We start from the raw sequence: 16960 nt of genomic DNA on the forward strand, positions 1-16960 counted from the left end.
ATAAGCCCCTGGAAACTAGACGGTCGTGCGCAGGAATCACGCGGAAGCAAGCCGAGCTGAGTTTCACGCTGACGCTGCCCAGCAGTGTGCCGTGGGCACAGAGCACATCTGTTCGGTTTCCACGTTAATTTTCACTTTGCAAATTACCTCGTAGACCCCAAGGGCGTCATACACGCGTGTACGGCGAGAGACTACAAATGGTTCCTGACTTGTACTTGCCATTAATCATTTCTGCTAGATCTGAAAGTGGCAGTTCCCTACCACAGCCCCCCAAAAAGGCCTTTGTTTCCTGAGACAAAAAATTATGAAAATGCAGAACAGCTTTCAATTTCTAAAGTGATAATCACATTCACTTTCTTTCTCCCTTCGGTTCGCATGTGTACGAATCTAAAAAAAAATAAAAAATAAAAATAAAAGTCCTTTTGGCAATTTTGAAGATAAATTATATGCATCTTTTTATAAACCATGGCAGGCACCCTACAGCCTCCTGTTTAGGGTTCCAAATGCTGAATGTTGTTCGGCTTCTCGTGTGGATTTAATACTCCCCCACGTGGCACATTTTAGTTCTGCTTCTAAAAAGCCATTAGAGAAAAGATGTACTTTGTTGTACAAACCAAAGTCTCAGTGACAATTTCTTCTAATGCTGTCACTTTGAGAGGCCACTGAGTATACCTGAATTATTTTATAATCTGACTCACCTGATGTCTGGTGGAAACCCTGTCACCAGCCACCGTTCCCCACTCGACCCCCATATGCCTCTTTTCTCCCTTTTCTTCTTGAAAGTAGTGACTGTTCTTAACTTTGGGGAAGATTGTCAAATCCCATGAATACCATATTTGGAAACTGTATGACATATTGTTTTATCAAAAGGCCAATTCAGGGTGCAGAGATGTTTTCTTCATATCGATTTCCTGAACCACGAATGTGTTCTATCTTATTATAATTTATAAGTGTTAGATAATGACCTTGAATATAAATTTGTAAGAGAGGCTCCAAAAGTCTTGAACATCTTTTGTTAAGTACTTTATATATATTTTTGCTATGATGAATTCTCTTTTCTTAAGATTTTATTTAAATTCATGTACGTGAAAGAAGATATACAATGCCTAACACACACACGATTTCTCTTAATTATATTTTATGATAGCTGTTGTTATACAATAATGCAGTTGGCTTTTTTTTTTTTTTTCTCATTGAACCAACAGGCTGGTCAACCCTCCATGTCAATTTTAATAATTTGTCTGTGCTTCAACATAAGTAAGAATACATCTAAAAATAAATACAGCTTTTCCCATTGTTGATTCTTTTAACTTCTTTATTCTTTGTGCTTTTTGCTGTGATAACCAGTACCTCCGGCAACATTGAACAGGAGTTGTGTTAGCCATTAATCTCGGTTCACTCTCGATGTTAAAGGAAATGCTTCTCATAATTCACCATGAGGTCGGCTGCATGATTTTTAAAAGTGCCTTATCAGGAGCGCCTGGGTAGCTCAGTTAGTTATGTATCTGCCTTCGACTCAGATCATGATCCCGGGGTCCTGGGAGCCCCCTGTCTGGCCCCTGCTCAGTGGGGAGCCTCCTTCTCCCTCTCCTCCCTGCTCCTCCCTCTCCTCCCTGCTCCTTCTCCTTCCCGCTCCTGTTCTCTATATTTCTGTCTCTCTCTCTCTCAAATAAATAAATAAAATCTTTTTTAAAAATGCCTTATCAGGAAACTTTTTTTCTATTTGTAATTTTGTTATAGTTTCTCATTTTTAAATGATGAATGATTATTGAATGTATTTTTATTCCTGCATCAAAAGAGATTATCATCAGGGTTTTTTTTATTTTTTAATCCATTAATATGATAAATTGTTTTATTCACTTTTCAAATGTTAGGTCAATCTTGCATTCCTGAGATAAACCAATCTCAGTCATAACCACTTAGTACAGATGACTGAATTGGGCTCAGGGGTAAGTGGAAGGCAAAGTTTGCACTGATGTTAACGAGTGAGACAGGCCTCCAAGTCTTTCTTCTTACACTGGTTTTATTTATTTTGGAATCAGCATCAGGAGAGCTTCTTAAAATGCATCATTGAGTGGTATTTCCAGGAATTCTGTTCTCTAGAGGGGCTAAACACAAGAGTCACCTTTTTCTTTAATACCTGGTAGAGCCTGTTGGTAGGTATTAATGGGGGACATTTTGCATGGAGCACTGGGTGTGGTATATAAACAATGAATCTTAGAACACTGAAAAAATAAAATTAAATTTAAAAAAACTTGGTAGAACTCAATAACTCACTTGCTAAGCTATTAGGGCTCGAAGTTTTATTTACAGGAAAATTTTTAACTAATCTGCTATTAATATTTTCCACTGCTTCCGAACTTGACATTGGTAATTTTAAATTTCCTAGGTATGAATCTGGCTAGCTAAATTTTAATTAATTGGTAATGTTGTTTATAGTTATCATCTTATCATTTTAAACTTTGTGACTTAAACTGATAGTTTATTTTTCATTCTTTGTATTTCTTACCCCTCTCTTCCTCTTGTTTATTACTCTTATAAGGAGGGTTTTTTTTTCTGTAGAATGAACTTTTTAATTTCTATATCCTCTTTGTTGTATTTTTATTGTATTAATTTCTGCTCCCCTATGCATCCTTTTTTTCTTCAAACTTTTTCATTTTTTCTCTGATATTATTTTTCTAAGTTCTTACTTTAAATTAATTTTGCACATTCCTTCTCTAATGATGTAAACATTTAAGGTTATGAATTTCTCTCTAAGAACCACTTTTGCCTTACCCAGAAGTTCAAAATTGCGATTTTTTATTATTGTTCTGGTCTAAATGTTTTCTACTTTCCTTTCCAATTTCTTCTTAAATCCATAAATTGTATAGAAATGCTCTTTTAATATCAAAATATGGACATTTTAAATTTATCATTTAGTTATTTATTATAAATTTAATTATGTCATGAGTTAAAAGCCAGTCTATACAATATTAATTCTCTTAACGTGTTGAGGCTTGTTTTATTTTGAGTAATGATTGACAAAGAGAAATTATATGTATTTTTTTGTTTTTGTTTTTTAAAGATTTTATTTATTTATTTGACAGACAGAGACCACAAGCAGGCAGAGAGGCAGGCAGAGAGAGAGGAGGAAGCAGAGAGCCCGATGTGGGGCTCGATCCCAGGACCCTGGGATCATGACCTGAGCCGAAGGCAGAGGCTTTAACCCACTGAGCCACCCAGGCACCCCAAGAAATTATATGTATTTAAGGTGTACAATTTGAGGTTTTGATTTACGTATGCAATAGTCCCTTCCTGTCTGTAGGCAATGTGTTCCAAGCCCTCCTGTGGATGCCCAAGACTGTGGAAATACATACATATTATATTTTTTCCAGTACATACATACCTATGAACAAGTTCAATTCCCAAATTACAGTAAGAGACTTAACTACAGGGAACAAACTGAGGTTTGCTGGTGGGAAGGTGTGCGGGGGATGGGTAACTGGGGATGGGCATTAAGGAGGGCAAGGGAGGTAATGAGCACTGGGTGTTCTATGCAAGGGACAAATTACTAAATTCCACCCCAAAACTAATAATACACTGTGTGTTGACTGATTTGCATTTAAGTAAAATCAGGAGGAGATACTGTGGTAAAAGTTGTGTGAGTGTGCTTGCTCTCCCGCTTCCAGCATACCTGGTTGTCCTGCACTCACTCTCCTTGTGCTGGTGTGAGATGGTAAAACTCCTGCATTGGGGGGGAAGGAGGCGAGGGGCAGAGCGTGGGGCTATCCTGACCTCATGGAGATCAGAAGGAGGCGCCTCTGCTTGCAGCCCGGAGTAACCGTGGATTTCTGGGGAGAACGGCTCACTGTGAAATGATTGCCACCATCAAGCTGATAAACTATCCACCATCTCACATACTTCATTTTCTTTCTTTCTTTCTTTTTCTTTTTTTTTTTGGAGAGAACTCGGAAGATTTACCCTCTCCGCAAACGTCAAATAGACGATACAGTATCTTCACTTTGGCCACCAAACTCTATGTTAGGTCTTCAGGACAAGGGGTGCACAGCTCCAGTGAACCTTATTTTACAATCTAGTGTGTGTTTGATGCCATGTGTGCTTCAAGTCGGTCCGTACTTTACGTGCCTTCAGTGCGTGGGTCGTGACAAGTAGTATCCTTAAATGTTTTATTTCCTTACTTACGATTTTATCTCCCTGGAGTATTATTTACTTGGAGGGGTGGGTATCTTCCTTTGGCAGTGAGTGTGATCATTTGTTGGTGGTTCTCCCACCTGATCGTAGGACTTCCTCCGTAGGGACAGTCCCCTTCCAATCCGTAGCAATGCTGTTCTTTCCTCTTGCTTGGGAGACGTAATACGTTTGAAATGAGTTCAGACTCTTCATCTACTAACTGATCTTGGAAAGAAAATGGATTCATTTTCCTGCTATGGGAAATGTAATGAAAAAATGGAGACAAAATACGCCAGGGAAAGTGGCATGTCTGTGTAAGAGACTGTGGGGCTAGACAGGAGCCCAGGATAGATTATGGAGGAGGGAACCCACTCCTACTTCTGGAAGGGAAAGTAAAAATGGCAGGAAGCCTGAGGCCGAAATCTGGCCAGAGAAATCTTTGTATGTGCCCCGTGGCAGGCCACATTCTCTGTAAGCAGGACATTTTCTCTATGGGACAGACAGGTAGGTCCCCCATTGACTACCACGACCCACCAAATTCACACGCCACCAACCACTTCTCCTGCCATGTGGCGCTCAGTCAGGTCAGCGTGGCAACGTAGAGACTGCGCCCTGGTGGGAAGGGTTAGAAACCCTTGGTACTGTCCATTCCCAGCCTGTTTCTAAATTCCCATGTAACTCGATCGGGTTATTTCCCACCTACTGACTTCATTCTTATCTTCTGTAAAGATAGAGGGATTTTGACAGATGGAGGGTTAGGACCTGCCTGACCCAGAATTTCACCTACTTGCAGGCAATATCCGTTCCAAGTAAGTCTTCAAACTTTCTATGTTGGCTTAACCTGGGCTTGAATTTTGTCCCCTTATCTCAGCAGGATAGACCTCTCCACTACCCCATCCACTCCCGCAAGAAAGCAGCAATCACTTTGACTGGGGGTGGGATAGGGTCACAGGTTCTATTTCTGATGTTGTAACTCCTATAAGATTAACCTTCATGGTTTAATAATATTAAAATTAGTTTCTTCTTTCTTAGGAGCCCCCCACATCCAAAGCTCAGAGCAGAAAATGTAGTCCATATGTGGGCTGGATGGTCAGGGAAAATTGACCTGAGACCAAGGCTACATTGTCCTTAGAAAAACCTCAAGTTGGACCATCCATCTTCATTTACTAAGTGGGGTTCCTAAACATTCTATAGCTCTAGTGAGGATTACTGATTAGGGAATGAGGTCAGTGCTATGGTATGTCACCCCACATACATTTTCCTTCCAGTAAAATAAGTTAAAACAAACACCAAGTCATCCTTGCATTAGAGATAAAGTATCTTAACATCATTAGGAAAAAATAGGAAATCCAAAACTCATTTACTCTTAGAGTTTTTTAAAATGCTCCCCAGAATTATTTTAAAAATAAATTTTCTTTTTGTATGTTCAGTAGAGCTGCTGCCATGCTATCCTGAGACAAGACATCTCCTAGAAGATCCTACAGTTCCACATCTGGTCTGAAGTCCCATCTAGATCCCCAGGGGATTAGGATTCTGAGGTCTAAGGGTTGGGGAAATATCAGAATCAACGTCTATGGAGCTACTTTACATTCCCTCAGTCCCTTTCTGCCAACGCAGGCACCATTTCTCTCCCTTTCATGACCTACCATCACCACCTCCATCACTAACAGTGACATATGGACTAATAATAAGAAATAAACATTTGTGTTTTGCTTTATGTGCCCTGTGGTGATGGTGGTGGTAACAGTGGTGATGGTGGTGGTGATGGTGGTGGTGACAGTGGTGATGGTGGTGGTGATGGTGGTGGTGATGGTGATGGTGGCAATGATGGTAATGGTGGCGATGATGGCGGTGATGGTGGTGATGGTGGTGGTGATGACAGTGATGGCGGTGATGGTGGTGGTGATGGTGGTGGTGATGGTGGTGGTGATGGTGGCGATGATGGCAGTGATGGTGATAGTGGTGGTGATGGTGGTGATGATGATGGTAATGGTGGTGATGGTGGTGGTATGACAGGAAAGGGAAGGGGAGGGTGGGAGTGAGAGAGAGGGATGGAAGACCAAACCTTCAAAACAAAACTAAAAATTCTCTGAAAACAGAAATCATGCCTTCTTTTTATTATCTTCTCTTGCTTCCCAGAGCTAGCACCAAACTCACAGGACTCCTGTCATGATGTTGCCCTGACGACTAACTGGCGATCTCAAGCTTACAGTGCCAGGCATATTTCTATGACTCACTTCTACCATCAGCAACCCCAGCACCCTCATCTCTATCCCCCAATCTTCCCCTTTAAAGAAGAAATTCCCAGCTCCAGCTTCAAACTTTCTTGTACTGTAGGATTCTGGGAACATGGAGATGCACTTCTACAAGCCATTTTCCCATGGTTTTCCAATCCACATATGAACATTCATCAGAGAGTCCTTTCATTTTTTTGTTTGCTAATGACATTTCCCTCCTTTCTCAGAGCTTCCCCAGGAATCCCGTCCTGAGCATAATTCCACAGCCAGCTTTGGTTCTTCCAAATTCTTTCAAACACAGTTCCATTGCTCTAAGTTTGCCCAAATATCTGCACCTACATCCTTACTTTTGTTTTTGTTTTTGTTTTTTTTCTCATCTGCATCCTTTCACCCATGTTAAGTAGATATGGGTTTAGAGGCCGTATCTCTCCAATCTCCACAACGTTCCCAGATTTTCTCAATCCAAGAATCAGTCCACTTGAATTGGAATATGGAGTGTGTTTGAAAAAATTATTCAATTGATTTTTTGATCAACTAACCAACTAAATTCTAAAGTCACCAAATGACTCTATAGATCCTCAGGGTCCCTTCCACATAGCCCTGATCCTCTGGGCGACCCTTCTGACTGCCTCCTTCACCTCCTTGTTGCGGAGGGTATAGATGATGGGGTTGAGGAAAGGGGTGAGAATGGTATACACCAGGGCAATACGCTTATCTGTGCCTTCAGCATGACTCCCAGCTGACCCGACATAGACAACAAAGGCAGAACCAAAGAAGAGGGCCACCACGGTCATGTGGGAGGAGCAGGTGGAGAAGGCCTTGGCCCGGCTGGCCGCTGATGGCAGCTTCAGCACAGCCCTCAGGATACCCCCGTAGAGTCCTGAAATGAGCACAAGGTTGCATATGTTGATCATGTCAATCACTACAATATACACTCGAGTATGGCACCAGTGCCGCAGAGAAGCCGGCCCCCCACGTGGCCCCCGCCAGCCACAACCGCACCTTTCTGCTCATGAGGGCGTGGTAGTGCAGCGGGCGGCAGATGGCCAGGTAGCGGTCCAGCGCCATGACCCCCAGCAGGTAGCACTCGGTCATGCCCAGGGAGTGGAAGACGTACAGCTGGATGAAACACGCAGCGGCCGGGATGGGTGAGCGCCCGTGGAGCCATGTGTGCAGCAGCGTGGGCGCCGTGGTGCTGACGTACCAGAGCTCCAGGAAGGAGAGGACGCTGAGGAAGAAGTACATGGGCGTGGACAGCACCGCATCTGCCCGCACCAGCACGATGATGAACAAGTTCCCAGCCAGCGTGAGGATGTAGATGCACAGCGTGCCCAAGAACGCCAGGGGCTGCAGCGTCCTGGGGGCCGCGAAACCAGCAAGAAGGAAATTTGGGGTCCATGTGCGGTTCAGTGGGTCCATGACTCCTAAGAATAAGGGACAAAGACAGAAGATTCATTAACTTCTGAATTCTTCTTTTGAAAAATTTCCCCAAGCCAAAAGTATGGAATGAATAAACCTGACAATAAATGAAATGTCATCAAGAACACTTTTTAACCCCTCATTCTTCAAAAGAGGAACTGAAGGCTGGAAGGCAAAAGAAGTCTGCAAGTCACAGGCTTGCTGACAGCCTGAGTGGGTCCAGGTCCTCCTGCTGTCCGTGCTTTTTGGATGGACAGAATGTGACCCTAGAGTCAGGACCCAGGGCTTCCTCCCACACTCCCCGACAGGAAACTGTAGAGACAAAAAATCCTCAAGGTCATCCCCTTATGGTCCAGATGAAACATCCCTCGATCCTTTAAAGCATCCACACCTGGCCCCCCATACCCAGCAGTCAGTTGTGCTAACCTGTGCAAGAAGAGAACACACCTTTTCGAAAGTGCCTGCTGGGTCTGCTGGGGGGACCTCTCTGGAGTTTGGGGATGCCCTCTGCAGAGGCTGGAGGAGAAAGCAGTGAGAGAAGTGTTCTCTGAGAGCGCCCTCAGAGCTCAGAATGGCAAGGCCAGAAGAGGAACCAGTGAGTAGACTCAGTGCGTTCTGAGGAAGGGTTGCCACAGAGAATTCTGTACCAGGAGGTCCCTAAGGCGGGTGCGTGTGAGCAGATTAAGTCAGGACTCTATGGTATCGGTCTAGAAGAACTGTGGCGTAAGATAGAACTCATTCTTTTTTTGGAATTGGCTTTCTAAACTTGTGTTGCCACCAACTCAAAATGAACATTGAGTCTGGCCATTTCTCCTCAACTACCTCTTCTCTAAAATGAAAAGGTTTAAAGAGATGTCTTATAAGGACCTTACAGCCTTGGTATCTGTGATCCCGTAAAGCTACTGAAAAATATTTTGGGGGTGAGGGTAGAGCTAGGTGATCTACACTTAGGTCCCCAGAGTTCTCCTCCCACAGGCCACCTCCTAATGAGTCTCCCCTGGGAAAGACCAATGCCTTCCCTTCATCCTCTGCTTTCCTACGTTCACCTCTGCTGCCCCTCCCTGCCTATTACCTCTCAAAGCTCACAGCACCTTCCTCAGCATCCTTTCTACCCCAAGACTCTCCCCTACTTATAGCTCATGTACCCAGACACGCGAGTCTCCCTGGGCTCCTTGCTGTGTGCTCCCCGGGGTTGCTGGGTGTGACCGGATCTCCCCCGGGGTTCCTCTGAGGCAGGAAGTTGGGTGCAGGGGGATGAGGCAGATCTTCTCCATTTCTCAAGCGATTTTTCTCAACTCTGCACCCCTGGCTGTAGGGCTCAGAATCCAGTCTCAGGGGCTTTGCCTTCAGTGGGTCACCACAAGTCTGTGCAAGTTCCCTGTAGCTTTCTCTAAGGAGAGACAGGCCCTTTCACATAAACCTGTGCACACATGGGTGGTAACACCTTGAGCTTATCAAGTGACATAGGGTCTCTTAGACCACAAAACAATGACATTAATACATGCATCACATTAATAAATAGAATGTGTGATATTAATTAATTAGTTAATAAAATAAGTGAAATACAACCACTTCTGACTATCAAAGTACAGCATATATCACAAGAGGGAGTATCTTTGGATAAAGGTTCTGAGAAAGCAAACAAAACATAATCCTGTGCACACATGACAGTAACCTTGAACACAAACAACAACAATAACTTCTCCATGACTCCACATCGTTTGGAAAATAAATTCAAACTCATTTTAATATAATTATTTTTTGTTTTGTCCATTAAATCACATCCAGAAACAAGTACAAAGAAATTATACATGAATTGCAGTAAATACGCATTTAATTACTTTATTTATCATTCACTCATTCTTTTATAATATTTAATAAATGCCGATTACTTTCTAATCACTGGTTTGGTGATAGGCTTAAAAGCCAACAAGGGAGCATTGAAGCATTACTGAAAAGGTGAACCTGATATCTCCCCATATCACGGTTTTATAAACCAACAAACAACAAGCCAACAAGAGAAAACTAACCTCTGAAGAATAAAAAGTAAATCAGCCAGCACGGAACCTGCATCCCACTTCATGAGAAGGACTGACCTTTCTCTGGGTACAGAGTTTTGCAACTGGCCTTTTACTAAGTTATTTCTTCCTCTGCAGTCCCAGATATGAAAACACTCTTCGCTGTCAGTTCAGACAAACTGATTTTAAATTAACAACTGTTTAGTCCTCACATCTTCCTTGCAGTGAGATTCCTCATCCAGCTTCTCTTCCCGGCCACCCCTCGCCTTGGCACCATATGAGCCCAGTCAGTACAAGCACTACAATTGCTCTGTGCCCAGCATCTCCACCTCCGTGTTGTCACGTTTGGTGTCCTTGTCGTTCCCCGGTCCAGTCATGGTTCACTGCACACCCACTCCACTGCCCTGAGTGCACATTCGCAGTCTCCATTTCCAGCACGGCTGCTGTTACTTACACTCCATTATGGCTACCCAGGACTTCCTCATGAGGCTTATCTACTCCTTCATGATTACTTTGTTTGTGTTCATATCCTCAATATTTTCATCAAAAGCCTTGAGATTAGCATGGGAGCCCTGACCTCACCTGAGCATTACCTGTGAGTATATATGTGAATGAATATGGAACTCAGAACAATCATAGAAGAAAAGTATTTATCTAATGAAAGCAATGTGTTTGAATCATTCATAGATCCAAATGTACTTATATTTGGAATCAAAGGTGGGGACAAGACAGTCAGTAATTTAAATGTAAGGTAAAGAGATAAGCATAGAAGATGACCAAGGAGATCAACACTGAGGTGGACGGAGCCATTACATGTTCTAGCTTCCTGCTGGGACTGAAGACTTTGGCGCAAAAGGAAAAGAAGATATTTGCCTTTGAGCGTGCTCATGCAATTTCAGGATTGGAAGAGACTCTGGGGGGGAATCTCAAGTATCTGGACAATCAGCCGGCACGGAATCTGCATCCCACTTCATGAGAAGGACTGACCTTTCTCTGGGTACAGAGTTTTGCAACTAGCCTTTTACTAAGTTATTGCTTCCTCTGCAGTCCCAGATACGAAAACACTCTTCGCTGTTATCCTTATTTCATGGGTCCATATAGACCAGTCATCTCTCTAGTCTCTTCAAATGAATGATCCTGCTGTACCCGAGCAGTCCTATTAATACTTATTTCTTTGCTGTCTCTGTATCACATCACAATGACATCCCTACATTGCCTTTCAGGAGCCAGACTCTGAAAACGACGTGCACGTTCACTCGCATAGCCTAGTTGTACACCTGGATGTCTTGACATTAACTCAGGATTAGAAGGCTGTCCATGGGGTGTAAGGACCCAGGTATAGGACTTATAGACATTACCTGGAATCAGTAGCAAAGAAATAAAAATATCTATGAAAGGGCCAAATGCTTCCACTTGGCCTTGCCAAGCCAAGAAAGCTGTTTCTGCTCTTGTCTGTCCTCTTCTCGTAGAGAATGCCTCTCCAGCATCTACTCTGCATCAGGGATAGAATGAGAGAAAGACACAAGAACTCCTGACTCCCTTAAGTCATTCATGATTCAGGCAGGGAGATGACATCTAAAGTTGTTTATGCTTAAATACAAGTGAAAAAAGTAGGGCTCAATGTGTCATTAACATGACACAATGTCATGTTAATATTTGGAAAAATGTCTGCTTATTAGAAACTGAAAGTGAACAGTGACTAATCATTTTAAGGTGGTGGCATTGGAAGTGATTTAAAAATTTCATTTGTCTAAACATTTTTATGTGCCGTATTCCTGTATAAGGCCTTCTTAAAAAGCATGATTTAAAAGTTGGAAAATGGTGTCAAGTATCACAAAAATAATGTGAGAAATTTGGGAAATCATAGTCATTCATTATATTCCTTTATTTAATACATCTTTCAAACATCCTTAATTCCTAGGCCTTATGTAGGAAGTTGGCAAAATGAGATGCATGAAACACAGTCCTTTCCCTTATGGTGCATTTAGCCGGTAGGAAAAACCATCTGCGGGATAGAATGTCAGCCTCGATGCCCATACGGAGCCGACAGCCCGGTAACGGTGTAAGTGCTGGCTTGTTCTCACCCACTAGTCTCTCCTGATGGCTCGTATGTCAGCAGGGGAGAAACAGACGAAGTCAGGCCTTGCCTTGAGCCTCACCCCAGCAAGGCATCGCCTCTCAACCATGTTTCTCACATGGCAGCACACAGAAAAATTGGCAACATCTGTAGAAAGCCCTTCGGTGAACAGAAAGGCTGCTTCTGCTGGGCAGGTGTCAGGGGTGGGAGGCAGCCCCTCAGCACCCCAGTTATTTGTATCAGTTGGGAAACTACACTGAGGGAGACCTAAACTTTCTAGTTTAGGAGAGTGGGAGAGGGGAAAAGTTGTAAAATGAAGGTGAGGGGGAATTTGGAGCAGTGAAGAGACCTAAGTAAGATCCTGTCTCCTGGGGTTATAAGCGGGCGCCGATCTCTGTGACGCTCATTTGAGTCTCAAGAGTTCATTCACTGCTCGTGTCTTTGTTCATAAATCCACTGGAATACCAAGTACTAGAAACCAACGGGGCTGCATTGAGTTGTTTGTTAACAACTCGTGTCTCCAAAATGGGATGGTGAGTTCCGAGGTGCACCACGCACTTAACTTAACCCACAGAGACGGGATCCACGGGGCTTTGACTTGGTATGACTCGAGCCATGGCAAGGACAAGCAACCCCGCGGCATTCCTTGGTGCTGCCCCCACAGAGAACAAAGTCGTTTCCATTGCACTTGCCACCACTCCGCACATGGCTTCCGAGTGAGAAGAGGTGCGAGAAGAGAGGAAAGACCAGAGCACGGAAGCAGGGCTTAGTCCGTCAGCAGAGCGGGGTGCTGCCCCTTGCATTTGGGAGGCCATGTGGGCTTCACGCAGGCAGGGGCAACTCCTCAGGTTGTGCACGGTGGGAGCTGGACATGGATCAAAAGGAGATGCTTCCTTTGGAATGTTTCCTGTTCTACTGGCTTCGCACAAAATGAAAATGGGAGCTACGTGTGAAACGAAGCATTTTCACAGAAAGAAATTTCCACTGCAGAATGGATGTGGAAATCTCTGAAGTGATAACAATGTTTATACAGTGCTCAGAGTTCTATGACTGTCCTTGTATTACAGATCAGGAAACTGAGGCACAGAGAAGTTAAGTGCATCGTCGAAGGCCACAGGAAGCAAATGGTAGAATTAATGTTTAAGCCCAGGCAGACGGGTCGTAAAGGAACTCTTCGTTTTGTTTTGTTTTGTTTTAAAGATTTTATTTCTTAAACAGACAGAGATCACAAGTAGGCAGAGAGGCAGGCAGGGGGTTGGGGGGAGCAGGCTCCCCGCTGAGCAGGGAGCCCAATGTGGGGCTCGATCCCAGGACGCTGGGATCATGACCTGAGCCGAAGGCAGAGTCTTAACCCACTGAGCCACTCAGGTGCGCCGGAACTCTTTGTTATAAGATTTCTTTTTTTTTTTTTTAAAGAAAACAAAAGAAGTCCAAAGAGAAGAGGTTTTTTTGTTGTTGTTGTTGTTGGGTTTTTTTGGGTTTTTTTTTTTTAATTTTAGGATCTTAGTCAAAAAGCCAGCAAAACTGGGATTTGGGCCAACGCCCTGCCCCGCCAACCCATTCTGGATATGCGAATCTCAGGCCCTCCTGTCTCTAGGAAGTGTCACAATCACAGGATCAAAGCTCCTTGAGCAGGAAGGCATGTGAGCAGCCAGACGCTGTGGTTCTCATTGGTCAGAAAGGATGAGGCCACCGGTCTCGTCAAGGTCATGCCCACCAGAGAGGACCCATCAACTCTCAGACTCACAGACCTGGGCAGGGTCTATGACTCCTTACAGCAGCTCCAGGAACGTTTCTATCTTCCTCACATAAATGTTGGGGTGATTCTTCCTTCTTCAGGGTGATCTCACAAAGATGAAAAAAAAAAAAATTTGAAAGCAGCTGTCACTGTTCTCTGGCCCAGGGCAGACATAACAAAAAGACATTGGATTGACTTTTTCAGCAGTAATTTGTATAAAACTGAAAAGGAGAGAGGGTATTCAAGACCCATTCAGTGGCCTGGTCTCCACCAGGGCCCGTCTCTCTCCCTAAGCCTCTGACACCATTTGTCAGGCACTGGAGCAACAATTCACACATCAGCAAAGTCCAGAAGCTGAGCCCCAGTGTTAGTTCTCCAACTTGGCTCAGCAGAAGACGTGGGTGGGGGTGGGAGGGAAGGGCTGGGGTGGGAAGAGGGCGCAGAATGAAACCCGACTTTCTATTTCGACCTGTTTTCTACTTGGCACGTGTGTGCCTAGCGTACCAGACAGGCAAGGCTCTTTGCTGCTTGGTTTCTGTTTCTGTTTAGAAACATGATGCTTGGTGAGAAAGCAAACAACACCCTCATCGTTCCCACCGCGCTCGTGCCCCAGGGGACAGCAAGCCCTCGCATCCAGCTCCCAGCCTCACCCACAGGGCTGTCCGCTCTGCCCGTGCTCACCGTCTCACATCGGGGTCAGAGCTTTGGGCCGCTGCTTTCTGCCACGAATCCCTTCCTCTGGGACATGGCCCCCCTTAGTTTCAGATTGTCTCCCCGCCCAGGGCTGTGCTCTCTCCCCAGGTTAGAGGTTCAGCAAAACCATTTACATTGAACCCCTGTTTCCCCCCCCCCTTCTCTTTGGTGGCGTTTTTCCCCCCGTGAGACTGGAATGGAATCAAAGACAAATCTACCTTCCCTCTACATCTTCCAGGTCTGATTATCCTGGACTATGTCCTCCTGAGTCGGCCGTTGGCTGCATGTTTGACAAATAGACTGATGGGTTTGCTCCCTGGTGTTGACTGTCACTCTGACCAGATGACTGACTGAGTGATCAGCTGCTTCCCACTGTGGCCAGGCAGCTGGGCTGTGACAATAGAGATCATCAGGGTCCCTCCAACATAGCCCTGATCCTCTGGGCGACCCTTCTGACAGCTTCCTTCACCTCCTTGTTACGGAGCGTGTAGATGATGGGGTTGAGGAAAGGGGTGAGAAGGGCATACACCAGGGCGATATGCGAGTCCGTGCCCTTGGAGCGGCTCTCAGGTGGCCCCACATACACTGTGAAAGCAGAGGCATAAAAGAGGGCCACCACGGTCATGTGGGAGGAGCAGGTGGAGAAAGCCTTGGCCCGGCTGGCCGCTGATGGCAGCTTCAGCACAGCCCTCAGAATACCCCCATAGAGTCCTAAAATGAGCACAAAGTTGCAGCCAGTGGCCACACCAATCACTGCTCCATGGACTCGAGCGTGCCAGCCTGTGTCCACACACGCCAGCCGCATCAGTGGGGCCAGGTCACAAAAGTAGTGGGCCACCTCTTTCCAGCAGAAGGGCAGACTGGCCGTGAGGCCGGCTGGCACCAGTGCCGCAGAGAAGCCGGCCCCCCACGTGGCCCCCGCCAGCCACAACCGCACCTTTCTGCTCATGAGGGCGTGGTAGTGCAGCGGGCGGCAGATGGCCAGGTAGCGGTCCAGCGCCATGACCCCCAGCAGGTAGCACTCGGTCATGCCCAGGGAGTGGAAGACGTACAGCTGGATGAAACACGCAGCGGCCGGGATGGGTGAGCGCCCGTGGAGCCATGTGTGCAGCAGCGTGGGCGCCGTGGTGCTGACGTACCAGAGCTCCAGGAAGGAGAGGACGCTGAGGAAGAAGTACATGGGCGTGGACAGCACCGCATCTGCCCGCACCAGCACGATGATGAACAAGTTCCCGGCCAGCGTGAGGATGTAGATGCACAGCGTGCCCAAGAACGCCAGGGGCCGCAGCGTCCTGGGGGCCGCAAAACCAGCAAGAAGGAAACTCGGGATCCATGTGCGGTTCAGCGGGTCCATGTCTCCTAGGAACTAGAAGCCAAGGCCCCCAGTCCCAGCCCAAATCTTTCCTAATTTATAATATTGGGTTCTAGAGAGCCAGGCACCTGGATTTTGTGTCCATTCCACCATCAGGAAATAGAACACATAGGAAAATTCCTACCTGTATCCTTCCTACACTTTCCAATGATGAAAAGACCAGCAAAACTGGGGTGTGGAAAAGAAAGGAGTCATCCCCCAAATGTGACTGTCAGAGATTCTTTCTGGAAGCCCCGCTAGTGCTTATGGACTGTGCCCACAAGCTCTGGAGGGAGAGGTGGGAATGACGGAGCTGCGTGGGCTCTGGGAACAGGCCCTGACATCTCGGGTCTGTGGTGCCTGAAGGTGGCTCCTTCAGCAGACACGCTGTGTCTTTTGAAAGATGATCTCCACAGGAGAAATGCAACAGGAATTCTCATGGAGGAAAACCGTGAGGTCAAAAGTCCATGAGGGTAAGAAGTCCTGTGGTATAAAAAGAAGAGGCACCTCTGAATTGGGGATTTGGCTTTGGTACGTGCTCTGTCACTGACCAGCTATGCACACAGAGCTAAGCAACTTCTCCCCACATATGCTCCACTTCTTCTCTAAAATAAAATTAAAAAAAAAAAAAAAAAGTTTGAGCAGATGTTTTCTAAGACTCTTACAACACAGAAAACGTATGGTTCCCTAAAGTCACCAAAAAAGGTTTTTGGGGTGAGGGTTGAGATAAGTGACCTACACTAAGGTCCCAGACTTCTCCTCCCACCCCCAACACCCTAATGGTCTCTATTAGGAAAGGTCAGTGCCCTCCCTTTGTCCTCCACTTCCCTACGTTCACCTCTGCTGCCCCATCCCTGCCCATTACCTGTCTTTTTGGATGACATTAACACTCACAGCGTCCTCCTCAGCATCCTTTCTATCCCAAGACTCTCCCCTACTTATAGCTCATGTATCCAGACACACAAGTCTCCCTGGGCACTTGCTGTGTGCTCCCTGGGGTTGCTGGGTGTGACTGGGTCTCCCCCGGGGTTCCTCTGGGGCAGGAAGTTGGGTGCAGGGGGATGAGGCAGATCTTCTCCATTTCTCAAGCGATTTTTCTCAACTCTGCACCCCTGGCTGTAGGGCTCAGAATCCAGTCTCGGGGCGTTGCCTCGGTGGGCCACTACAAATCTGTGCGAGTTCCCTGTGGCTTCCTCTGAGGAGAGACAGGCCATCTCACATAATCCTGTGCACACGTGGACGGTAGGAGAAGTGAGT

At 45.7% G+C, this 16960-nt stretch overlaps 1 protein-coding gene and 1 pseudogene across 1 annotated transcript; both read right to left on the bottom strand.

Annotated features, from left to right (window-relative positions):
• Window positions 1-6985: 6985 nt before the first annotated feature.
• Window positions 6986-7826, bottom strand: LOC116859951 (annotated as a pseudogene).
• Window positions 7827-14686: 6860 nt separating this feature from the next.
• Window positions 14687-15998, bottom strand: LOC116859915 (olfactory receptor 10C1-like). The gene has a single exon (XM_032845627.1). The coding sequence runs from the start codon at window positions 15704-15706 to the stop codon at window positions 14762-14764; it is 945 nt and encodes a 314-aa protein (XP_032701518.1). The 5' UTR covers window positions 15707-15998; the 3' UTR covers window positions 14687-14761.
• Between the last annotated feature and the right edge of the window lie 962 nt (window positions 15999-16960).

Source organism: Lontra canadensis, unplaced genomic scaffold (genome assembly GCF_010015895.1).
Source record: "Lontra canadensis isolate GAN:19392208 unplaced genomic scaffold, GSC_riverotter_1.0 scaffold168, whole genome shotgun sequence".
NCBI classification, from domain to species: Eukaryota; Metazoa; Chordata; class Mammalia; order Carnivora; family Mustelidae; genus Lontra; species Lontra canadensis.

Excerpts from the sequence above, each read along its gene's own strand:
- LOC116859915 (XM_032845627.1), bottom strand. The coding sequence starts at position 15,706 with ATGGACCCGCTGAACCGCACATGGATCCCGAGTTTCCTTCTTGCTGGT.